Source organism: Balaenoptera acutorostrata, chromosome 15 (assembly GCF_949987535.1).
Source record: "Balaenoptera acutorostrata chromosome 15, mBalAcu1.1, whole genome shotgun sequence".
Taxonomy (NCBI): Eukaryota; Metazoa; Chordata; class Mammalia; order Artiodactyla; family Balaenopteridae; genus Balaenoptera; species Balaenoptera acutorostrata.
The window spans coordinates 36,082,827-36,108,874 of NC_080078.1; the positions used below are offsets into that span (position 1 = coordinate 36,082,827).

At 49.9% G+C, this 26,048-nt stretch overlaps 2 protein-coding genes across 4 annotated transcripts in view; one reads left to right on the forward strand and one right to left on the reverse strand.

Annotated features, from left to right (window-relative positions):
* Positions 1 to 6,255: 6,255 nt before the first annotated feature.
* On the forward strand, positions 6,256 to 16,399 carry NMRAL1 (NmrA like redox sensor 1). 2 transcript variants are annotated; one of them, XM_007181530.3, is made up of 6 exons: positions 6,256 to 6,468; positions 6,664 to 6,737; positions 10,052 to 10,290; positions 13,325 to 13,574; positions 14,828 to 15,018; positions 16,111 to 16,399. In XM_007181530.3, exons 2-6 carry the CDS (start codon positions 6,698 to 6,700, stop codon positions 16,288 to 16,290), a joined length of 900 nt encoding a protein of 299 aa, XP_007181592.1. In that variant the 5' UTR covers positions 6,256 to 6,468; positions 6,664 to 6,697; the 3' UTR covers positions 16,291 to 16,399. The 2 variants fall into 2 exon arrangements, with proteins under 2 accessions (XP_007181592.1, XP_007181591.1); XM_007181529.3 differs by having other exon boundaries at positions 6,257 to 6,737.
* Positions 16,400 to 18,913: 2,514 nt separating this feature from the next.
* DNAJA3 (DnaJ heat shock protein family (Hsp40) member A3) overlaps positions 18,914 to 26,048 on the reverse strand; it is a 32,983-nt gene continuing 25,848 nt past the window's right edge. Inside the window, exons 11-12 of one of the 2 annotated variants that reach the window (XM_007181531.2) lie at positions 20,749 to 20,865; positions 18,914 to 20,140 (exon numbers count right to left, since the gene is read on the reverse strand). In XM_007181531.2, coding sequence (XP_007181593.1) covers positions 20,762 to 20,865 — 104 coding nt within the window. In that variant the 3' untranslated portion in view covers positions 18,914 to 20,140; positions 20,749 to 20,761. The remainder of the gene's footprint in view (positions 20,141 to 20,748; positions 20,866 to 26,048) is intronic. The other variant, XM_007181532.2, reaches the window with a different exon arrangement.

Sequence of the window (26,048 nt, forward strand, 5' to 3'; positions counted from 1 at the left end):
GCGCGCTGGTCGGCTGCGGAAGTCGGAAGTGCTTGCGACTGAATGTTCCCATTCATTAGAGGGGGTGTTTATGAGGACGCCTCGGGGCTACGCGCTTTTCTTGTCCTTTGTCACCACCGCTTCAGGCTCATCTGGTACTGGGCTCCACCTGTCCCTTCTGTTTCAGCCACACTGGTTTCCCGTCATTTCCTTAACCACGCGACTGGCTGCAGATTAAGACTGGTATTGTCCGGTACTGGCAAAGGTGTGGGGAATGAGCGGTATTTGCGGGAGTTATTGGGAAAGGGGGGACAGTTTGGCAAAAGGTCTGTTAAAATTCAGGATAGGCATTCTCTTTGATCCAGTACTTCCACTTCTGGGTAGCTGTTCTAGAGAAAAACAAGAACCCAAAGAGACACAAACAAGGGAGGTCATTGCAACAGCATTTCGGTGAAAACCTTGAAACAACCTAAACGTCTATCAAAAGACGATGGGGTTGGGGTTGACAGGGGCACATCTATTCAACAGAGTTGTGCCGAATAAAAAGGAAGGGCAGGGAATTCCCTGGCGGTCCAGTAGTTAGGACTCCCCGCTTTCATCCATGGTCGGAGAACTAGGATCCCGCAAAAAAAAAAAAAAAGGAAGGGCAGACGCCGCCTTAAGGGAAGACATCAAGTAGAAGGGGGAAAAGCAAGTTGTAGGAAAATACAAAAATACATTAGAACCTAGAGATTGTCATACTGAGTGAAGTAAGTCAGACAGAGAAAGACAAATATATGATATCTCTTACATGTGGAATTTTTTTTTAAAAAATGGTACAAATGAACTGATTTACAAAACAGAGTCACAGATGTAGAAAACAAACTTACCGTTACCAGGAGGGAAAGGGGGGGGGTAAATTGGGAGATTGAGATAGACGTATATACACTATTATATATAAAATAGGTAACTAATAAGGACCTACTGTATAGCACAGGGAACTCTACTCAATACTCTGTAATGACCTATATGGGAAAAGAATCTAAAAAAGGAGTGGTTATATGTATATGTATAACTGATTCACTTTACAGTACACTTGAAACTAAGACAACATTATAAATCAACTATACTCCAGTAAAAAAATTTTTAAATACATTTGATAGTATGTAAATTTAATCTTAAAAACAAATATTGAACTCTAAACAATGTGTGTGCTGAAGTGTTAAAGGGTAAAGAGTACTGATGTCTGCAACTCACTAGAAAAACATAAAAAAATAAGATTAGTTGATGGCTAGATAGATATCTGATAAAGCAAATATAGCAAAATGTTAAGAATGAAAGTGGTGAGATTTCCCTGAAGGTCCGGTGGTTAAGACTCTGCCCTTCGGACTTCCCTGGTGGTCCAATGGTTAAGAATCCGCCTGCCAATGCAGAGGACACAGGTTTGATTCCTGGTCCAGGAAGATCCCACATGCCACGGAGCAGCTAAGCCCAAGAGCCACAACTACTGAAGCCCTCAGGCCTAGAGCCCATGCTCCACAACAAGAGAAGCCACCGCAATGAGAAGCTCTCACACTGCAAGGAAGAGTAGCCCCCGCTCACCGCACCTAGAGAAAGCCCTCGCGCAGCTACGAAGACCCAGCACAGCCAAAAATAAATAAATAAATTGTTGTTATTTAAAACAATAATTTAAAAAATTTTAAAAGACTCCACGCTTCCACTGCAGGGGGTGCGATTTCCATCCCAGGTTGGGGAATTAAGATCCCACATGCCACATGGCATGGCCAAAAAAAAAAAAAAAGAATGAAAGTGGTATTAATATATAGCTGCTTACTATACAGTTCTTTCAAGTTTTTTTTATGTTCACAAATTTTCATAATAAAATTCGGGGGAAAAATATATTCAATATGATCCTGATGAAGTAAAAATTCACATTTTAAGACAAGACAAGAAAAATTCTGGGAATTCCTTGGCCGTCCAGTGGTTAGACTCTGCGCTTTCACTGCCAAGGGCCCGGGTTCAATCCCTGGTCAGGGAACTAAGATCCCACAAGCTTCACAACTTAGCCAAAAAAAAAAAAAAATTCTGTTTGGGCCTCCTCCCTCCCCTCTAGTGTGCATTGTGTATCTGCTTTATGCATTAACCAGCCCTCCCTAGCGGCAGAAATACTTGCTCAACCATAAATATCAATTTTTCTCCTTCTGAAGCCAGTCATGAAACTCCTGAGACAATAACATTCCTTTCTCAATCCTGTAAGGGGTCAGGATGCAGATATCTTGGGGAGATACTGGGTTGCACCTAATGGAAGTTCTTAGCTTAAATATTTATTTATGACCTTATTAATGTAACTAGCTGAATTACTTGTATTCTACGTTTACAAGATTAATGTTTCTTGCATTACCAAATGTGTGGCTGAGCCTCAGATCAAATTAATGACGATTAACCAACTGGAAACAATTGACCTTATATATAGTTCTGTAAGATCAATGATTGTAATAGTGTAACTCTACATATGGGAAGAAGCAACAAGAGGGAACCATTTCCTTGACCATGACAGACTGTAAGACAGGTGGTCCAGAGGCTTTTGACTACTCTAAACAGGGCCAAGTCCAGTAATAGTATATTAAGTGGCCTATCAATGAAATCCTGACCTGAGAATGAGCATTCCTAGTCCCATGGGACAAACTGGTCACAAAATGCCTCCCAAAACTTGGTTGAAATTAAGACCGAAAGGGAGGAGATTGTAAAATAAAGAATGTTGCCCACCATCCAGTTCTACAAGAATTGAGTCATTAGCCACTACAGTCACTGACCTACAACCCACCCTGAAAGGGCAAAGATCAGGATAAGGCACTTTGTGCTCTAGGAAAACTGACAGAAATGGCCCTCAGATATTTTCAGGAGAAATTTTTATGAACCCAGTTTCCTGTATCTTCCCATACTTAGAAAAGCACTAAAACCATTAACTAAGATATCTGTTCCTCATGAATAGCAGTAGCCTTCTCCCAGGATGTGTGCTTGACTGCATGTAACCATCAAAATCACATATATTCCGGCCTCCTCCCTTACCTCTTTGGAACAGTTCTCAGAGCTCAGGTTGATGCGAATAAAATTTTCCATTTCTTTCTTAGATTGGCTATTTAATTTTTTTAGTCAACAATCCCTTTTATTTTTTATATTAAAAATTGTTTTCTGGGGCTTCCCTAGTGGCACAGTGGTTGAGAATCTGCCTGCTAATGCAGGGGACACGGGTTCAAGCCCTGGTCTGGGAAGATCCCACATGCCGCGGAGCAGCTAGGCCTGTGAGCCACAGCTACTGAGCCTGCGCGTCTGGAGCTTGTGGTCTGCAACAAGAGAGGCCGCGACAGTGAGAGGCCCGCACACCGCGATGAAGAGTGGCCCCTGCTCGCCGCACTTAGAGAAAGCCCTCGCACAGAAACAAAGACCCAACACAGCCAAAAATAAATAAATTAATTAATTTTTTTAAAAAGTCTCAATCTTTTAAAAAAAAAATTGTTTTCTGTTTTATTTTTTTAACTACAAAATGTTATCTTTCTGCATGTTCATGTTTAGGCATGTAAATGCATCCAAAAGAGGGAAGGTTTACACACTAGAATGACAGAGGGATGTCAAGGCTCACTTGTGCTATATATCTGTACCATTTAAACTTTTTATGAGAATGAATAAATGCATTATGCTATCAAAATCAAATTTAAAAGAATGAATCTTGGGACATCCCTGGTGGTCCAGTGGTTAAGACTCCTCACTCCCAATGCAGGGGGCCCAGGTTTGATACCTGGGCAGGGAACTAGATCCCACATGCTGCAACGAAGATCCCACATGCCACAACTAAGACCTGGTGCAGCCAAATAAATAAATAAATATTTAAAAAAAACCAAAAAACTCAACAGGATTAACTTAAAAAAAAAATAAAAGAATGAATCTTGGGACTTCCCTGGCAGTCCAGTGGTTAAGACTCCGTGCTTCCACTGCAGGGGGCATGTGTTCCATCTCTGGTCAGGGAACTAAGATCCTGCATGCCCATGCTGCATGGCCAAAAAAAAAAGAAAAAAAAATGAATGAATCTTAAAACTGCCCCCTGTCCCAAACACACACACGTAAAACTGAATTAAACCGAGTGGCACTGATTGAAGGAGGGGTTGCTCAAGAGTTAAAATGAGATAATGTGGGGCTAAGTCTGTGCCTGACATGTAGGAGAAGCCCAGAGAAGGGTTCCCACTGTTATCATCATTAGTACAGGTCGCTTGGCTGAGTGAGCTGCTGGCAAGTGCTTTGCAGGAAGTCCTTTGTCAGATATAAAGTCCCACAGGAGGTGCTGAGTCATGGCTGATCATATGCCAGTCAATAGCCAAATCTCTTCCCTCAGGCCTCAGGGAACTGCCTGAGGTGGGTAGCTGGGGCTTCAAAAAACAAGACCTTTGCCCAGGCTGCCTGTCTGCCCACCAACTTCGGGACAGCTCCCTGGCACCAGCACCACTGACCAGAAGCCTGGGGCAGAGATGCTGTTCCCTGCCACTCATTGCCTGCACTGATTTCCAAGCTTCAGGTTCAGCAAGGCCAAAGGGCACTGGAGTTGCTCAGGCCCCAGCGTGGCCCTGGGCTGCTACTCTCAAACCTAGGGACCAGGGCCGATCAACTTCATGGACTTATGACTGGAGCAGTCACACTGGGTCCCAGGCTCAGAAGGACCTTGGGTTTGGTTTAATGCTCTGCTATCACTGTTCTTGGTAATTTTAAAACATGGAGCCCCACATTTTCTTTTTGCACTGGGCCTTGCAAATTATGCAGCTGGTCCCACTAGGGATCTTCTTGTTTGGACTTATTTCCTTAAAGTGGAAACCTCAGAACATCGAGTTTTGTGGTTTAACCCATGCAGTTAAAGAAAAACCTCATCTTTTATCAGAATAATATGCACTTGGGTTCCATTTAGTGAGTATTTATTGAGTTCCTACTAAGTGCAGGACATTGTGCCAGGAGGGAGAGAGATAGAGACAAAAGAGACATGGGGCCAGCTCTTAAGAAGCCCTGGGTCTAATATGGTAGAGACAATGTTGCCAGTGGAATAGAGATGGGAGTGAAATAGTAGTTACCCTAGCCTAGGGGTCAGGGATGGCTTCTTGGAGGAAGTGGTGGTTATGTGGCGCATTAAGGAATGAGTAGGAGTCAGCCCTATCTAAGGTGGTGGGAGGAAGGTATTCCTGGCAAACTTTGCAGTCAGTCTGAGCTCAGAGACATACATAACAGGGTGTGGAGACAATGCAAGATTTAAACACTCTATTTAGACACCACCTTCACTTGTAAACACAAACATAAATGAGTATTTATTAAAATAAATACACGTATCTTACAACACATAAAGACCAATATTTTACATACATAAAATACACATTACCTGGTGGGTTATCTCCTCTATTAGATTCGGGAAAACAGCACCAGTTTTACTTTGATTTCCCTGTGACTCCAGTTCCTAGTAGATGTTTAGACAACCAGTCAGTCAGCAAATATTTATTGAGCGACTACTTTGTGCCAGGTACTATTTTAGGTGCTGGGAACTCAGCAGTGAACACAGACGAGTGTCTACTGTCAGGAAGCTGACATTCTCTGAGGAGTCAGTACACATTTTGGAATGAATGAAAGAAAAAATTGAATGCTTTTATCCAGTCAGCAATAAATTTCCGAAGAGGAGTGAGAGGGCCATTTTTGAGTTTTAGTTGAACACAAAGAAATCTCTTTTCTGGGGACTTCCCTGGCCGTCCCCGCTTCCATTGCAGAGGCACGGTTCAATGCCTGGTCGGGGAACTAGGATCCCACATGACGCTGCCTGCGGCCAAAAAAGAAAAAAAAAAAAAAAAAAAAAGAGAGAGAGATCTCTTTCCTCTTAAATAGAATTCAAAACGGGCAAGTAGTAGCAACCTCAAACGTGAGTCAGGCATACAAGAACTCAAACAGAGCCTTGGGTGTTAAGACTCACAGATATAGATTTATTTGTCTTTGGATGACACCCGTATATCGAAGTTCAGATGCTCATGCAAGATAAAATTTTATTTATTTATTATGTGTTTATGTATTTATTTTTGCTTCGCACAGTCATCACCCCCAGCATCCCGCTAAGCAGCCCTCGGCGTGTACATTTCGGTGAGATCCGATTTACACAAATTCGGTTTACGCAGGCCTGGGGCTGACTGGTCCTCACCGGCCGCTGAGTCTAGGCGGAGGCGGGACGAACCATCTGTGTCCGCGGAGGGGGGTGGCGGGTCAGCTCCGCGCAGAGTCAGGGCCCAGACGGCTGGGATTCGGAAGCAGCCCAGCCTGGGGTCCCTTCACGCAGGGTGGCCGGGAAGGGGTGACTTTGCCAGGTTGCAGCTGGAGCTGGGGGCGGGGGGCGGCGCCGCTCGCAGGCTTCCATCCCTCCCCTCGGCGGTGGACTCGGCTGCAAAACCGGGGGTCCCTATTTCCCGGACCGTTTCCCACGTAGGCAGCGGCTAGGAGGTATAGCCGACCTGGGGGACCCGGGAGGTGGGTGCGGGTAGGACCCGGGGGGGTCGGGCCCGAGGAGGCGGGGGTCGCGGGGTCCCGACCTCTCCCGGCCGGACCGCCCCCTTGGTCCTACCCGGCGCGCGCGGGGTCGTTCCGGGCAGGCACCCCCGGCCCCTTCACCGACTCTGCGCCTCTCACGGCCCTCAGACCTCTCCGGACTGCATTTCCGGCGCCCGGCCTCATGGCAGACAAGAAACTGGTGGTCGTGTTTGGAGCCACAGGTAAGCGAAACCCCAAACGGAGGCCCCGAGGCGCAGGACCCCTCACCAAGGCCAGCCCAGGGCAGGGGTCAGGCCGGTCCGACCCCGCAGAGCCTGGGCTCCCGCCCCTCAGCTCCAGAAGACGTCCCCGGGGTCCTGGAGGGAGCGATGAGATGGCGGGGACCCCTGACTCAGGGTGGGACCGTGGGGCAGGACCTGAGCGCTGATTCCCTTTTAATTTTTTAAAAAAATTACTTAGGGGGCTTCCCTGGTGGCGCAGTGGTTGAGAATCTGCCTGCCAATGCAGGGAACACGGGTTCGAGCCCTGGTCTGGGAAGATCCCACATGCCGCGGAGCAACTAGGCCCGTGAGCCACAGTTACTGAACCTGCGCGTCTGGAGCCTGTGCTCCGCAAAAAGAGAGGCCGCGATAATGAGAGGTCCGCGCACCGCGATGAAGAGTGGCCCCCACTTGCGGCAACTAGAGAAAGCCCTCGCACAGAAACGAAGACCCAACACAGCCATAAATAAATAAATAAAAATTGTATAACTTAAAAAAAAAAACAAACCAACAGATTTATAAAAAAAAAAAAAATTACTTAGCTTTGAATAACAGGTGATTGCACATAATATCAAAATTAAGTCTCCCTCCCACCTCTGTCCCCGAAACCCCATCCATCACTGTTGTCAAGTTTCTTGAGTATCCTTCCGGACAAATTAGGTATATAAAGATACTGTTTTTTAAATGGGAGTGTTTTATTTTTACCCCACCTGTTTTTTTCTTTCCTGTATGTACTTTAAAAATATATAACAGCTTTATTGAGGTATAAATCACATACCATACACTTCACGTGTTTAAAGTGTTTAATTCACTGGTTTCTAGTATATTCACAGAGCTCTGTGACCCTCACCACAGTCAGTTTTAGAACATTTCATCACCCCCCCAAAAAACCCATACCCACTAGCAGTCACTCCCCATTTCCCCAGCCCCTGGAAACTGGCAGTCTATTGTCTAAAGATTTGCCCATTCTGGACATTTCATATAAATGAAATCATACAGTACATGGCCTTTTGTGTCTGGCTTCTTTCACTGAGCATCGTTTTCCAGGTTCATCCACATTGTAGCATGAATCTGTACTTCATTCCTTTTTATGGCTGAATAATATTCCATTATATGGCTATACCACATTGTGTTTATCCGTCATCCATTATGGACATTTGATTTGTTTCCACCTTTTGGTTATTGTGAATAATGCTGCTGTGAACCTTCACATACAAGTTGTTGTGTGGACATATGTTTTTAATTTTCTTGGGACCATACCTAGGAATGGAATTGCTGGATCATATGGTGACCGTGTTTAGCATTTTGAGGAACTGCCAGACTTTTTCAAAGTGACTGTACCACTTTACATTCCCACCAGTACTGTATGAGGGTAGTTGTAGTTCTTCAGGTTGCCTTTTCCACTCTAGGACACGTTGTGGTCACATAAGTCATGCATACTGCTACATTCTTTTTTTTTTTTTTGTAAATTTATTTTTATTTTTATTTATTTTTGGCTGCGTTGGGTCTTTGTTGCTGACTGCGGGCCTTCTCTAGTTGCAGTGAGAGGGGGCTACTCTTCGTAGCAGTGCGCAGGCTTCTCATTGCGGTGGCTTCTCTTGTTGCGGAGCATGGGCTCTAGGCACGCGGGCTTCAGTAGTTGTGGATCGCGGGCTCTAGAGCACAGGCTCCGTGTCCCCTGCACTGGCAGGCAGATTCTTAGCCACTGCGCCACCAGGGAAGCCCTGCCACATTCTTTTTAATCACTTTTGTATGGATTTATCACTTATTTAGGCCAAGTTCTTACCAAAGGACGTCTAGGTTGTCTATAAACTTCCACTATGGATAATAATACTGCACCCAATGTTCTTTTTTTTTTTTATTGGTAAGAAGTGGATTTATTTATTTATTTGCAGCCAGTGTTCTTATACATATATTTATGGATGATTTTTATTTTCTTCCTTTTGATGATTTTAATAATTTTCTCTCTTTTTTTTTTTTTTCTTTTTTGGCTGTGCTGCGGAGCTTGTGGGATCTTAGTTCCCCGACCAGGGATCGAACCCAGGCCCTCAACAGTGAGAGTGCAGAGCCCTAGCCACTGGACCACCAGGGAATTCCCCTCAGTCTTCTTTTTAAGGTATAGATGATACTTTATTTCTTAAGCTAAGTGGTAGGCTCATGGGTGTTAGTATCCCTTTTTTGTATGTGGTAAATATTTCATAATAGGGACTTCCCTGGTGGTCCAGTGGCTAAGACTCCACGCTCCCAATGCAGAGGGCCTGGGTTCGATCCCTGGTCAGGGAACTAGATTCCACATGCATGCCGCAACTAAAGAACCCGCATGCCGCAACTAAGACCTGGCACAGCCAAAATAAATAAATAAATATTAAAGAAATATTTCATAATACATTTTAAAATTTTTGTAAAAGGTGTGTGATGACTGCTAAAACATGGATGAACCTTGAAAACATAAGTGAGAGAAGCCAGACACAAAACACCACATATTGTGTGACTCCATTTATGTGAAGTGTCCAAAATAGGGAAATCCATAGAGACAGAGAGTAGATTAGTGGTTGCCAGGGGCTGAAGGGGAGAGGAAAATGGGGAGTGACTGCTGATGGGTACGGACTTTCTTTTTTGAGGCGATGAAAATGTTCTAAAATTGACTGCAATGATGGTTGCACACTCTGAATGTACTAAAAGCTGCTGCACTGTACACTTTAAAAGGGTGAATGTGGGCTTCCCTGGTGGCACAGTGGTTAAGAACCTGCCAATGCAGGGGACACGGGTTCGAGCCCTGGTCCGGGAAAATCACACATGCTGCAGAGCAACTAAGCCGGTGTGCCACAACTACTGAGCCTGCACCCTAGAGCCTGTGAGCCACAACTACTGAGCCCGTGTGCCACAACTACTGAAACCCACGTGCCTAGAGCCCGTGCTCTGCAACAAGAGAAGCCACCGCAATGAGAAGCCCGTGCACTGCAACAAAGAGTAGCCCCCACTCGCCGCAACTAGAGAAAGCCTGCGTGTAGCAACGAAGACCCAACACAGCCAAAAATAAATAAATAATTTGTTTTAAAACTGTATTTAAAAAAATTAAAAAAAAGGATGAATGTTACGGTAAGTGAATTCTATCTCAATGAAGCTATTAGTTAAAAGACTGTGAGGCAAAACAGTGGGAATCACAGGTGAAAAGTGCCAGGTGTGTTGCTGTGGTGGAGGATTCCCTGCAGGGCCTCACCCTTGGCAGGCTCCCAGGCTGGTCCCACCCTGCGGGTCTTTCTGACTCTCTGCAGGTGCCCAGGGGGGCTCAGTGGCCCGGACACTCCTGGAAGATGGGACATTCAGGGTCCGAGTGGTGACCCGGGACCCTGGGCAGAGGGCAGCGAAGGAGCTGAGGCTGCAAGGTGCAGAAGTAGTGCAGGGAGACCAGGATGATGAGGCCAGCATGGAGCTGGCCCTGATCGGGGCTCACGCCACCTTCATCGTGACCAACTACTGGGAGAACTGCAGCCAGGAGCAGGAGGTCAAGCAGGTAAGGGCAGGCGGGAGGGTGTGGGGAAGCCAGGGCAGGAGCAGGCCATCTTCAAAGGCGCTCCCAGGTCTCTGCTTGCCCTTGGGGGGCAGCTCCGACTTGCCAGAGAGGGGCTGACCCCTGCCTGACCACTGACACTGCAGGCCTTTCCCCTCCTCTTCTATGCAGCCCTCCTAGACTTTGATGAGGGCAAAAGGTGGCCGCTTCCTCATCCGATGACGTTTTTTAGACATCATTCATGTACCGTACTGTTCACCCTTTTGTTTTTTTTTTTTTTTTTTTTTGTAGGCTCTCTTACTTTTTTTTTTTTATTTTTTTATTTATTTATTTTTTTTTTATTTTTTTAAATTTATTATTATTATTATTATTATTTTGACTGTGTTGGGTCTTCGTTTCTGTGCGAGGGCTTTCTCTAGTTGTGGCAAGCGGGGGCCACTCTTCATCGCGATGCGCGGGCCTCTCACTATCGCGGCCTCTCTTGTTGCGGAGCACAGGCTCCAGACGCGCAGGCTCAGTAATTGTGGCTCACGGGCCTAGTTGCTCCGCGGCATGTGGGATCCTCCCAGACCAGGGCTCGAACCCATGTCCCCTGCATCGGCAGGCAGACTCTCAACCACTGCGCCACCAGGGAAGCCCCACCCTTTTGTTTTTAAAGCTTTTATTACTATTTTTAAAATATTTATTTATTTTTGGCTGTGTCAGGTCTTAGTTGCGGCACACGGCATCTTTTGTTGCAGCACGTGGGCTTCTCTCTAATTCTGGTTCACCAGCTCAGTAGTTGAGGCACGGGCTTAGTTGCCCCGCGACATGTGGGATCTTAGTTCCCCAACCAGGCATCGAACCCGCGTCCCCTGCATTGGAAGGCTCATTCTTAACCACTGGACCACCAAGGAAGTCCCTGTTCCCCCTTCTAAAGTGTACAATTCAGTGGTTTTTAACATTCACAAAGTTGTGCAGCCATTATCACTACCTAATTCCAGAACATTTCACCACCCCAAAAGAAACACCATACCTGGTAGTGGTCACTCCCCATTCCTCCCTTCCTCAGCCCCAGGCAACCACAATCTGCTTTGTGTCATCCAGTGACTCTTTACACTTTCTAAAAAACTCTATTGACCCATAATTTTCTTAAAATCAAATGTAGGGACTTCCCTGGTGGTGCAGTGGTTAAGAATCTGCCTGCCAATGCAGGGAACGTGGGTTTGATCCCTAGGCCAGGAAGATCCCACATGCCACAGAGCAACTAAGCCCGTGCACCACAACGACTGAGCCTGCACTCTAGAGCCCGCAAGCACAACTACTGAGCCCGTGCCACAACTACTGAAGCCCGTGCACCTAGAGCCCGTGCTCCGCGACAAGAGGAGCCACCGCAATGAGAAGCCTGTGCACCGCAACAAAGAGTAGCCCCCGCTCTCCGCAACTAGAGAAAGCCCACACACAGCAGCGAAGACCCAGTGCAGCCAAAAATAAATAAATAAATAAATAAAAAGTAAACTTTTTAATTGTACAATTTAATGAAATTTGAAAATAAATATACCCATGTAACTACCATTCTAATCAAAATATAATACATCTTCATCATTCCAAAAAGTCCTCGATGTCCCCTTTCAGATGTTTTCTGTTTCTCTTTATTCTGTTTTCCACCCAGCTTCTCTCTGGTTGGGTGGTTATTGAGCCCAGGTGGTGGGGGGAGGGATGTGAGACAAACACGCATCTTTTTAAAGTCTCTTGGAAGGTGGGGACACTTCGGTGGGCCTGTCACGTAGCAGGCACTCAGGTATTTGTGGAAGGTATGACTGGTGCCCAGCAAAGGCACTGGGCTGAGACCCGTGCCTGTCGGCTTTCAGTCTTGCCTTGTCCACAGCTCCCCACCGTTGGCGGCTGTGGACGTGACTTCCCTGCACTGGTCTGTCTTTCCTCCCGTGTACAATAAAGGGAGACTGGACCGGACCACTGGTCTCCAAACTTGTTTTTAGCCCTGAGCCTTTCTTCAGTTGCAGTCTTACATGGAAGCCCATCTCAGAGAGTGGACAGAGACAGCTTTTCTGGTTCACGCAGATCTCGTCAACCTGACCTCCTGAGCCATAACAAATGACCCCAAGCCAGGTGGCTTAAAACAACAGGAATTTATTCTCTCCCCATTCTGGAGGCCAGGAGTCCAACAGCAAGGTGTTGGCCCTGCCCTGTCTGGAGGCTCCAAGGGAGGTTCCAATTCTTGCCTCTTCCGGCGCCCAGTGGTACCAGCTCTCCGTGAGGCCACATCACTCCGGGCTCTGCTTCTGTTTACACAAGGCCTCTCCTCTTCTCTGTGTCTCCTCTTCCATCTCTCATAAGGACACTCGTCATTGGGTTGAGGGCCCATGAGGGTAATCCAGGATGATCTCGTCTCAAGTTCCTTAACAAAAATATCTGCAGAGATCTTTTTCCAAATGATGTGACATTCACAGGTTCTGGGGTTTGGGACGTGGACATATCTTTTGGGAGGCCACCATCCAGCGCCCTACACAGCCTTGTGCAGCAGGTCGTGTTTCTGTCCCCATCTAACCGACAAGGCCAAAACAGACCCCTTGTCCTGGATGGCACAGCCAGTGTGCTGCAGAGCTGGTCCAGAACCCAGGTGGTGTGTGTTGTGTGCTTAACTGCTGAGCCGTAGCACTTCCCTAGGGGATGGTTGGGGCTCTCCCAGGAAGAGGGCCCAGCATGGGGACAAGATGCTCTCTGAGAGCACGCAGAGGCGGGAAGCCTCTGTGCGCACCCTCCCAGGTGGCACATGGTGGGCCGCAGTCCAGCACACTGGAAGGTGGAACGACCCAGATGATCTAGAGAAGGGGCGCTAAGGCTATGCGGGTGGTGGGAAGCTTATAATCCCGTGGCAGAGCGTGTGGCGCCACGTGAGCCGCACACGGAAGAGGGAGCCTTATCAGAGGGCTCTTGGCACCGGGCACAGTGGCCTCTGGGGTGGGAGAGCCAGTGCCGTGATGGGGACACACATCCTCCCTCTGAGCTTTGTGGTTTCTCCTTCCCTGCCCACCAGGGAAAGCTGCTGGCCGATCTGGCCAAGCGCCTGGGACTGCACTACGTGGTCTACAGTGGCCTGGAGAACATCAAGAAGCTGACAGCAGGGAGACTGGCAGCGGGACACTTTGACGGCAAAGGGGAGGTAGAGGAGTATTTCCGGGACATTGGTGTCCCCATGACCAGCGTGCGGCTGCCCTGCTATTTCGAGAACCTCCTCTCCTTCTTCCTGCCCCAGAAAGCCCCAGATGGAAAGAGCTACTTGCTGAGTGAGTGCCCTCCCTGCTTCCTTGGGCGTCTCCTCTCACCGTGTGGAGCCATGGTGGCCCACTGGGCTTGTCCTCAGAGGGCTCTGGGTCCAAGCTCTGGCTCGCTCACGTTAGGCTGTGACTGCGAGCAACGCGTGTGACCATGCTGGGCCTCTGCGTCCTGTCCCGTGAGATGGGCATGACTCGGACTTCCCCGGGGCCATGGGAAAATCTGCCGAGTCTGGGGATGCAGTGCTTTGTCTGTCGGAGAGCTTTACGGTATCGTTACTGCTTCACAAATAAGGAGAGGATTTGGAAGGCGAGGTCCAATTGTGGATTTCCTGAAGTAGGAAAGCACTTTCTTCTCAACATCTGTTTGCAAATCTGTATACAGCCTGGAGGGAACCACGTACGACCTGTGTCCTGCTGGCAGGGCAGTGGGTTAATGCAGGTGGCTCAGCAGGCGGAGCAGGAGGGGTCTGAGCCCTCCCAGCCCCTCACCTCTGCGTGAACGCTGCTCACCCTCGCTTGGGTCCTGCCTGCTGGTGAGCAGTCTCGTCCTTGTGTTGGCGCACCGGCATCTCCCTTTACAGTTTGCAAAAGCTGTAATTAGAGATTCACCTGTGTTCCGTCTGTAAGTTGGAACAGGCTCCACCCCCGCAGGCTCCCCGGGCCGTCTGAATGGGCAGCCACGGAAATTTTATAGGGCAGGGCCCGAGCGCTCCAGGTGCCTCATCAGGACACAGCTCTGCCTCTCCATCCCCAAGACCATACCTCGGCAGGTGGAGTCACTCGTTAATTTAACATGTTTATCAGCACCCGTCATGCTGCTCTGGGGTCAGCCCTGGCCTCAGCTGACCGAGCATTACTGCCGGTGGAGCTGGTGTCTGGAGCACCCCCCACCACAGGCATCCCTATCAGAGATTCAGGTTTGACGAAGTGTATGGGGGCCTGAACGCTGGGAGCTCCCGTTCTCAGAGGTGCCTATCAAAGCCCCTTCCTCTCCTTCCCCTTGTTCCCATCTCAGGCCTGAGAGGGGCGGCAGGACCAGGGTTCTCCCCGCCTTGGGAAGGGCACAGGCGGGCTCCCAGGGTTCGAATGGCCTGCCGGGTGGCAGAGCTCGATCGTGTCCCATTTCCTGACTCATTTCTCCTGCTGGCACCGTGGGTGTCTGCCTCGTGCCAGGTGCTGGCCTGTGCACACATCCAGTCGACTGGCCGGTGGGGACCGACCCCTCAGAGATGCATGCCAGCATGTCCCTCTCTCCCTCCCAGGCTTGCCCATGGGTGACGTGCCCATGGACGGCATGTCTGTGTCCGACCTGGGCCCCGTGGTGCTCAGCCTGCTGAAGATGCCCGAAGACTACATCGGCCGGAACATCGGGCTCAGCACCTGCAGGCACACGGTGGAGGAGTACGCCGCCTTGCTCTCCAGGCACACCAGGAAGACCGTGCGAGATGCCAAGGTGGAGGGCCCAGGCTGGGACTTGGCAGCCGTGGTCAGAGGGGCTTTGCGGGTAGAAGGGAAGGGGCATCTAGAGCTGCCCCAGCACTCTGAGCAACGTAAAGCCAAATTCATTCTCACTGTGAACGTTTATGTCGTGCTGTTCTTAGGAGCCAGGTGTGGCCGCTGAGTGAAACTTCTGGTTTTGTCAGTTGATCAAGTGGCAAGGAAGGGTTCCAGGAAGAGGGGACAGTAGGGGCCAAAGCAAGGAGGGAAAACGCAGGGTGTCTTGGGCTCCTCTCGGGGAGGGGAAGGAGGCCGGAGTAGGCCCCCATCCTGGTCCCCCCTTCTTGGCCTGGCACAGTCCCCTCCTCCCCATGCCTACTCTGGCTTCCTGTCCAGACCCCCAGGTGCCTTGTTTCTTGTTTCTCATTATGAAAATCTGGGCTACTCCAAGTCATTAAATGACAAAAACCACCTGTAGAGCGCCCCCCCAGACCCAAGCAGAGCAATGATGGGGGAAAGGCCACGGCAGGACGCATTTTGGGCCAGTCAGACCTTGGACTCAGATCTTGCTCCCAGCCCTTAACACCCACCCATGTGACTGGAGGCCCAGCCCCTGACCCCTCTCTGCCTCAGTTTCCTCATCTGTAAAGTGGGTGTATGGAGAGTATCCCCCTCCTTGGGCTGCTGTGAGGATTGAATGGAACAATTGCTGTAAACGCTCCCTTGGCACAATGAATGCACTAGAAAGCATGCACTAAATGGTTGCGTATTACTCTATAAACAAAGAAAGCCTGAGGCAGTCATGGAGGATTTGGAAGCTGAGGAGTTAAGATTCAGTTTGGTCAGGAAAGGGGAACAGCTTTGGTTTTTTGAGCAAGAAGTGACATAAGCATAGTTCTGATTTGGAAAGGACTGAGTTTTCATCTCGTGATCTTGGAAGAACAGGATTTAAATTGCCCTAGAACAGTGGTTTTTGACGTTTCATCTTTATAATAGACTGGTTTTCAGGTGAACTTAGTGGGGACCAGGGTAGGAACTGAGGTGTCAACAGCGTGGTCAGGGTGCTGCAGATGCCGATCGACCCTAAGAGACTCCCCTCTGCTTCCAGATAAGCCCCGAGGACTACGAGAAGCTTGGCTTCCCCGGCGCCCAGGACCTGGCCAACATGTTCCGTTTCTATGCCCTGAAACCCGACCGCAACATCGAACTGAGCCTGAGGCTCAACCCCAAGGCCAGGACACTGGACCAGTGGCTGGAGCAGCACAAAGGGGACTTCGCAGGACTGTGACCCTGCCCACCTCTCAGCCCCATCTGGGGGGACAGGAGGTGCAGTCACAGTGATCCTTTCTCGTGTTATAAGAAAGTTTATTTTTTAAATAAAGGCCATTGTTCTCACAGATGGCTTCCAAAAGAAAAGTGCTTTGTTTCAGGGACTGGGGTTGGGGTGGTGGCTGCCTGAGGACATGAAAGTTCCAACAGGGAGCATAAACTGGTGGGGGGCCCAGTCAAGTTGCGGGGGCTGAGAGGACCCCACCCCCACCCCCGCCAGCCAGGAGCAATGTTTGACACCCCTGCACACACGCCGTTCCTCTCCAGAACGTGAGTGCAGCCACCCACGTGTTCCTTCTTTGAGTTTTAGGGCAGGAAGACCGGCCCCTTCTCCCTCTCTCTTTTCCTGCCTCCTGGGCCCCCGGGTGCAGAGGCCTCAAGATGTGGGTGATCGCAAAACAGGCTGGAAAGAAACCCTTGAAGGAACGTGGCAGTTCTGTGGACCCCAGGTCATATAAGACTTGGACACTGCTGAGAAAAGGTGACGCCACCCACAGCAAAGGCTGGGAAGGGAAACCAGGGAAATAACCACCCAGCCCTGCTTGGTGGGTTGAGCTCCCCAGGCATTTGGATGGTTTCCGTCTCCCGCTCGCTTTAGAGAAGAGAAATGAAGGCCCAGAGGACACATCCGGTGGGCTGACCAGTGTCTCCATGGACTTGTGAAACCTCCACCAGCGTCTGTACTACCCCGCCTCAGCCTCAGGACCCGCAGAGGCATTGAAAGGGGAGCAGGTCAGCCAAACTCATTCGATCCGTTCATTAACTGAGTCATTGAAAAAGCACTTCTTTGACAACCTACTAGTGTAAGCTGGGCCCTAAGTACAATGTTCACCAGAAAAGTATGCGCCCTGCCTTGAGCCTGGTTTAGCAGGAGAGCCAGATACAAATCTGCAGAATGACTGCAGACTGACATAGGGCTGCAGAGAGCAGGAGGAACGAGGAACACTGGAGGAGGGGCCCACTTTAGTGGGACAGGGACAGCTTGCCGTCTGAGGGGAGCAGCCTCCCAGGCAGGGTAGGAGGAAAAGGACGTGATGACATGGGCTTCCAAGCCCACCCGTATCAGCAAGAGAACATGAGAGGTCATCTGTGTCCAGCCCTGTGATGCCCAAGTCCCCCAGGCCCCTGCGTGGGAAGCTCACCTGCTGGGGCTGCGACTCACCGTGCCGAGATACTGGAGCAGCCCTTGGTCAGTACCAAGCCTGGGGAGAGCCTGCTGTGCCAGGTCCAGGTCCAGGTCCAGGTCCAGGTCCAGGTCCAGGGCGAACTGCAGGGAGCTGATGCCAGGCTCCAGCCGCTCCTCATCCACAAGCAGCAGGCCACGGACACGTCGCCGAGCCTCTCGGGTCTGTTTGCTCACCCGGTGCCCCCTGGCCAGGCTGTTGTGAAGGCAACGTGAGTGCATTTGTGCGAAGCAGTGTCTGACTCCCCTGGGCCCACATGGTCAGGCCTGGCGAGCCTCCAGTGCCTTCCCTTGTCCATGCTCCAAACATTTCAGCAAATGCTCACACCATCTACCTCGCCTCTTGATCCCCAGAGGCTCAGGGACCTGGAGATACTCTTTTGTATTTTTAAATACCTCACCTCATGCTCCAGCCCCACCTCTGGCTGCAAAGTTGTCTGGAGACACGTCTCAGGATCCAGCTGTGGCAATAAACCAAATCCAGTCCAGGCCTTGAGTGGGGCTTGATTCTACAGATGTTGCCCCGCCACCTTCTGACCATCTGAGGGAAGGACGCCTCAGTACAGCAATGAAGATGTCTCGCTAGAAAGAAAATCCACTTTTCCCTTTCAAAGTCTAGGCTTCTGCTTTCAGAAGACAGGCCAGGAGTGGGACTTCGGTTGGCTTCTCCAGGAAGAAAACCTAAGCTATCACGAGAGAAACCATCTAGCTCCCCACCGCCACACCCCGGGGTCTAGGATCCTTCCAGGCCCATACTGAGTCCACAGCAGGCGCTTGACAAACTTCTGTTCAATGAAGGACAAGTTTGGAAATTGGTAGGAAGTCACTGAGCCCCTTTCTCACCCAACAGGTATTCCCAGCCTCTTCACCCAACCCAGCAAGTGCCCTCACACCTCAACCTGCTCAGCCCAGAACCCAGAGTGGGGCAGAGCTATGTGCTCGGGGCCCACTCCAGCCACGACAGCACTTGGGCTTTTGTGAGACAGCCCAGACTAACACTGCAACACAAAAAAATACCTTAATATTCCTCTGAAAATAATGGAGGAAAAAAAAAATCTAGTGAGGGAGGTGGTGACGTGTAGGGACCTAAGTAGGCCACACTGCACGTCTCTCAAATCGCAGGCTCCCAAAGAAAAAGCTACATGCCGAACCCTAGAACATTCGTCAGATCAGCACCCTCCCCACTCTGGGATCTGGGCTGGAGAGGGTGAGCGCCTGTCAGAGCGCCACCCGTCCCTTGGCGCACGCGACTCCAAGGACTAGGACAGCCACCTCTAGCCGCCCCAGGAAGGCCAGCAGAGACGTGAGGTGGCCTGACTGGCAGGTGACCACCAGTAACCCCCTGCTGGGCCACCTGCTGAAAGCTGTCTGAACTCTTTCAAAGAAGAAATGACGACAATTTAGGTTTTAAATATCTCTTTGCGGTAGATAATCTTATTTACATTGATACAGAATCATTTTACATTCCTAGAGCAGACACTAGTAGATGCTTTATTTTAGTAAATTATGAAGGAAAGCAAAAAGGGAACTAATCAGAAGTGTTCTCCATTAACCTGTCTTACCACAGCTGGGGGATCTGGAAACACAATGGAACCCACACATCCTACGAGCCAAGGCTGGGGAAACAGTGTTTTGCTTTGGCTGGATGGTGGAGAGCCTTCAACTGCTGAGACTGTGCTCTCCTTTTCTGAACAAACATTTATCAGGAAAAGACGATGATTCTTAGCACTGAATAATTTAAACACACTTCTGAAAACAGAGGTCAACTGTGAGTGGTGAGAACCAAGGCCCTGGCAGGCAGCAGGGCAGGGCTCCGGGTTAAGAGGCCGTTAGTCGGCCCCAGGCCACGGCTGGCTGTGGTCCAGCAGAAGGGCAGGAGCTCCACTCACACCCGGCTTAGAACAACAGAACTCAACCGTCAGGGGACAAGGGGCCACCCCAAGTGGGGTGGGAGGAAGGACTATCCATCCTGACAGAGATCATGGCCCATGTGATCAAGAGTAGCCATCTCCAGGGACTGTCTTCATATGTGTCACCCTGGGCCCCCAAGGCCCCCATGTTCCAGTTGCTTGGTACCTTTTGGAATTAAAACAAACTCTAGCAGGGGATGCCCCTGCTGAGGGGTGGATGACACCAGTGGGGCGTGCATGCCCCAGGTTCCTGGAAAAGACAACCCTGTCAGGAAAGACTCATTCTGGAACCTCCAGAGGTTTGCTGAGAGGGAAATTAATCACTTCACAACTCGGTGCAGCTTAAGGCTTCATTTTTCAGCTGTAAGCATGGCCTTTAATTCTTTAACCACATTTGATTCCAAATCAGAGTTTTAGCTCTGCAAGAAATGTCCAGCTGTCTGACTCTGCCGGAGCCAGAAGAGGCCAAGTTACCTACTCATGGATAGGAAACTACCAGCCCTTAGACCTGCCATGCCTCACTGCCCAGGGGCTGTCCACCATGACCCTTTCATGGAGAGGTGCACTGTCACATGATTTTGCTGTTTCCAAGGTGGTCCAGAGGGCCTCTGCAGGCAGGGGCTCGGTGCTGCTGTGTGGAATCCTCCTGCATCTGAGATGCCCTGGCCACAAGGAGGGGCTGCTGCTCCCGGCCTAGTTTCCAGTGGACCGTTTTCCTGAGCCAAGACACAAACAGTTACGTTTCACTGGCATCGCAGGAAGAACACACCCTGTTGGTGAGCTTCTGTCATCCCTGGCAAGGAGCTGCACCAGGAGCCCCAGCCACCAGGGACTAGCACAAGTAAGAAGTGAGTCCCGAGACACCACAGTAAGCAAGCAGGACTCCTGGCAGTGCCCCCCACCCCAGCCCAAACCAAGGTTGACACCTCCCCGCGCCTCCCAGGCAGGACAGGGCGGGGATTGGGGAGATCTGAGTTCTAGGCCTGGCTCTGCTATGACTTGCCCTCTGTGAACGTGGGCAACCTGGTCCTCACCACGGCAGGACGCAGAGCCCCCAGGAGCTGGTGGAAGGAGGGCTGGGAGGTAGCAACCTCTCCAGAAGTGGAGCCGCAGAAGCGGCTACTATCTGTGGTTCGGCCCTGCACTACCGGCTGACTCCCCACGAGCTGAGGCTTGGCTCTGAGGGGAGCCAGACACACCACGCCTGAGACTGGAACCTCTTCAACTCTGGGTGTGGGGGGACGATACTGGTTAAAGTGACAGAAAACAGGGATTAGTTCACAGAGGGGAACGAAAAGGGGAGGAACCTCAGGGGTTTTCCTACCTCGGCTAGGATATCAGGAGGTAAACATTTTCTTAAGTTTGGAAAGGAATCCCTCCTTGTCCTCCCCAGCCTCAGGCCTAGCCTTGCCTCCTGCGGAGCTATCCATGGTGCTGCCACCTGGGCACAAACAGCAGAGAGAACTGGGGTCAAGGGCGCACACCTCCATGTGTCCCATCCCAGGCCCCGCCTGGCCACCCAGGGCTCGCCACTCAAGGAGCCACCAAGCGCCACCCGGAGAGGAGAGGGGGCTGCACCCCGGTTGGCCGGGGCTGCCCCGCCTGTCAGATGACTCAGCACTTCAGAGCATATCAACTGCTCGAGTCACTGGCCCTCGAGAGGAAGATAAGAAATAGAAAGGGACAAAAAGGAGCTGTCTCTACCTTAACAACCATAATAGAAATAGAGCCAAGTGCCAGATGTCTTCTGGGCCAGGCCACACAGCATCCACATTAGCTCATTCAATCCTCAGGCTAACCTTACAAGTAAATGCCACAGATGAAAAAACCAAAAACCAGAGGCACAAAGGGGTTAGGTGGCATGCCCAAGGTCACAGAGCCGGTAAGCAGGCAGGAGGCCCGAGATGAGACCCAAGCAGTCAGACGCCAAAGTCCAGGCTCTCACTCACCAGCTCTGAGAAGTGAATAACATGCACCAAGACCAACTGACCAGTTTCCACAGCCCGTCGGTGCACACAAACCGTCTCCGGGACACCTGGGGATCCCAGGACATGCGCACTTCTCATCTATGACGATGGCAGCCGAGGACCCTGTGTGTCACTGGGCAAGCATCTGGCTCCAAATGCTCCAGATAAAGGGAAGCTGATCTGCTGTTTCTTGAGGGCCCACTGAGAGCAATTCTGCTGCACAAACACATCGTTTTAAAGACCTGCCAACCACGAGGCAGAGGGCCAAGTTGTTATGAGCTGGACTGTAGTCAATATTTTTCATTGTGCTAGGAGAATTAGCACATCTCAACATGCTAGAAGATGTACATCAAGTACAGCGCATAGAGGGTACAAAATGGTCACATCCCCAAGATCTCAGTCTAAGACGCCTTTGTTGGTGAGAGGCCCAAAGCTCTGGGCAACAGGCCCCCGGCAGGGGTGGGGCAGGTTGTCCTGGGTACAGCCCCCCAGGCCGTCCTCTGGACCTGACGTGCTCTCCTAAGTCAGGAATGTCCTCAGAGAGACAGCGGTGGCCCCAAACAAGAATGTGCTGACAGAGGTCTGAGCAACCACAAAAGCCCGATGCCCAGGGCTCCCCAGGTGAGGACCCGGGCACTGCACAATCACGGCGGCAGGCCCCTGCGAGAGGCATCCATGGCCACAGGTTACAAGGCCAGGTGTGCCCTCCTTCAGTCCTTCACGTCCCCTTTTCTTACATAAAGACTTAAGTAACAAAAAAGGACTCTCCTAACACAAAGGAATCCACAAACCAGAAATTTCCTGGGCCTCCTTGGACAAGGCAAGGCAAGGCAAAAGTATTGAATTTTGTTATGTCCTTGGTGAGGGGACGGCAAGTCTGTGTGTGTGTGCACGTGTGTGTGTGTCTCACACTATGAGTTACTGCTGCTGATGGAGCTTTTAACATGTGCCAGGTATCATGCCAAATGCTTTATCCACATGATCTCATTTAATCACAGAAGAACCCTATGAAGTAGATGCTACTATTACCCCCAATTTATAGATGAGGCAACTGAGGCTCAGAAGCGAAGAAATTTGCCTAAGGCTTTATAGCTAAAAATGGCAGAGCTGGGACTTGAATCATCTGATAGCAGAACCCAAGCTCTTAACTATTAGTCACAATGGGGCACAGAAACACTCAGTGACCACCATCACCCCCACCCCCACTCTGCTGTCCCTGCAGTCATGCCCCAGGGCCACAGCGTTTGGCCAAAGTCTGGGAGAGCCAGAATAAATACCTAGTTAGCGGGTTAATGATTCAAAACCGAAAAATAAAACAACAGAACACAGACACATCTGGAAATTCTCATCCCCTGCCACCAGAACACATTCTTATCTCTATTTTAAATGTGGGCTCCTTCAGGAATAAGGCTTACTGACAGGGACATCAAAGGATTTAAACACTGAAATTTAAAATTCTGAACCGAAAGTCAGGGATAAACTGTGGGCCTCTGCACACGGATGACGCAGTCTATACCTACATCGCTTTTCTGGCCTAGGGGAGGAGGGACGTGTCCTTACAGGATGTCCTGAGCACTCAGGTGCCTTCTGGTCTCATTACAGGATACAAGCTGGCACATGATTCCTGCACTTAGGATAAACAGGAAATGCCCATGATCCCTCCAGCTGCACAGGCACTGCATGAGCGTTTCCAGTCCGCGCCTTCAGGAGGTGACCAGAGTGGAGGGGCTGCTCAGCCAACCTCAGGCAGAGGTCGGACCCGAGGCACAGGACTCCTCTATCAGACCACATGCAGCTTGCCCGAGCAGGGGTTACGTTTCCATCCCTCAGAAGGAAAATGAATTCAAATAAACTCAGCTAACAGGCGCTGTGCACGTGCAGGGGATTCAAAGAGGACACGCTCCCGGCCTACAGGCAGCGATTCCCAGTCAAAAGTGTTTGATGGCTCTTTGCAAAGTGAAGAATAACCAGGTAACATTCATTCTGGGAATGTATACCACTTTTCTCCACAGTCACAAACCCCTAGTGTTATAAGCAAGGTCTAACACTTATTTGGGGGTTCAGTGCTTGCCCTGTCCTCCCCGCTCACACTGTAAGCTGGATGGGGCAGGGACCCTGTCTCTCTGTGCATTGCTTCTTATCACATGGCAAATGCTCAATGACCATCTGTGTGAAGAAACAGAAGCCAACAGGACTCCAGGATGACTTCTGAGGACTGGACCCACCCTACAGGTAGAGATGCGGGTCTACACTCACAGCCTGACTCCCTGAGCCGTCTACACGCACAGACTGAGCCAGTGGAGCACCCCTCGTTCCACTAAAATGTCTTTTCCCTCATCTTCCTCTTGCCTCCACCCTGCCTAGATAAAGGGGCTCTACAGTCAACTGTCAGCTTGTCAGAGAACAGAACGCAGTGGGATCCCCAAATAACGAGCTATGGAACAGGCTCCTACACGACAGCTAAGTGTACGTACGTGGGTTGTCACAGGAATTAATGATGATCCAGAAACACAAACAATGAGCCACACTGTCTCTAAACCCAAAAGGCCACATGGTAAGCTCAGAGCACCCCAGGCCCCCGAGACCACTAAGGGTCCCAAGTTCACTACGGTCTTCTGCTTCACAGACTGGGAATGAAGCCAGGGTCAGACATTAAGGTTTTCAGCAGGGGCTTTAGGGAACAAAAGTAAACAAGGGATACTAAACCCACCAAAAACTTTAGGTCAGTTTCCTACATAATTGTAACTATTCCAAATGCCTTCCCGTAATGAAAGCAGACACCCAGGAATCCGTTTGTATCTGCAGTGACAGTCTCCGATGACTATCTCACTTAGAGGCTATTAAGAAGTGACACTTTAGCCCAAGAACCACTGATGACTGCAAGCAACTGCTTCTAGTAAAACTTTAATAAAAGAGATTCAGGCTCTACTTAAATAAATAGGAATCACCTTAGGGAAGCTGACAGGAGGGGAATTTTGTACACTGGTGTGTTTTCACACATGGACTGCAAAGGTAACTTTCTTCACAGTGTAACAAGAGGCTTAACCACACCCAGGTAGCAGACTGACTGACAATGCATTCTTTGAAGCCATTACTAAGATTCTTAAATGCCTTTTAAAGAATTATGTCTGGCAGCCAAATTTCCCACTGGAATACAATTCTGAAATGACAACAGAAGTGGAAAAAATAATAATTCGGCATTTTACTTTATAAACACTTTTCACAAATGCATCCAATGCCTATGTTAAAGTTACACTATACTCAGCAAAATTATGTCAATAAACATTTAAAGGAAGAACTGGCAAAGTGTCTGGCACACAGGAGCATCCCAATAAATCCTGGCTGAACAAGGGGACAGGGAATGAGCTAACAGGACAAAGAACCATGAAAGTAATGACGGTTCTAAGAACACTCATAAGCTGACTGTATGATCAACTCCCAATTTAAGCTCTCAGAAAGGGACTGAAGACAACAACTGGTGACGACTAATACCTGACATTCAAATAGAGTGAACAAGGCCCAGGTGGACCTCGAGTACCCAATGTGGGAGGGGGCACAGCTGAGAGCTGGCTGCAGAACAAATCTCACATGCTCCATGCCTGCGGAAATATTTGGGACTCAGGAAGAAGCTAGAGGTGCATAAGCAGAGTTACATGGAACAACCATTCCCACTTCCTTTTAGTTCAAGGGATATTAACAGAAAATATGAAAAAAGTCTATGAACCAAACCACTAAAATAAGTGCCCACTTGGTGCCTAGTTGGCCACAGACAGGATTTGTGGCAGCTGCTTTTTCACGGAGGACTTGGTCCCCTGGACTTAAAAGGAACTCAGGGGACCTCCCTGGCAGTCCAGGGGTTGAGACTCCACGCTTCCAATGCAGGGGGTCCAGGTTCGATCCCTGGTCTGGGAACTCAGAACCCACATGCCACGTGGCACAGCAAAAAAAAAAAAACAAAAACAAAACAGGAGCTCAGCCAAGTCCACGCAAAGGCTACTGCTGCCGGGACCCCCACCCCTACCCCGGGGCTGCAAGACCAAGCCCCCACCCCCTGCTCCGATCACCTGCTCTGAATGACCATACACTGATCTTATGCCATTCAAGCTCTGAGAAGGTGAGAGGCAGATCCAGGACCCAGACAAAAACAAAATGATGCAACGAGGAGGCAACATGTTGGGCAGCTGAAGCCAATTCACCCTTGGCACGGCCTGTCCCGGCCCCAGCAGAGGCCCAACCGACAAAGAACAGCGTTTTCTCAGCAGAGCACCCCCATCCCATGGGAGGAGGGCTGTGGCTGAGGTTCCCATGGCCAAAGCTTCTGCCTGTGGGCATTTTGGTATCAAATCACCAATATTTAACTCCACTCTACAGAGGGCCTATGATGTTTAAGCTCAGGGTAAATAAGGTGTTTTGTTTTTCATTGCCCTAGGAATTCAGAATTTAGGCCTGCTATGAACAGGCAGATTTGGGGTAATGTGACCACGGTCCTTCACTGCTATAGTAGCTGTTGTTTACAGGACACTCTGAAATCCTGGAGAAGCTTTCTGGGAGAGGAATGCATTAAGCCTCCCAACCCATCTTCTCCTTTAATGGTTACAAGGTGATCTCAGGTAGGGATGTGCCCAAGGTCACATGGCAAGTGGCAGAACCAAGGATA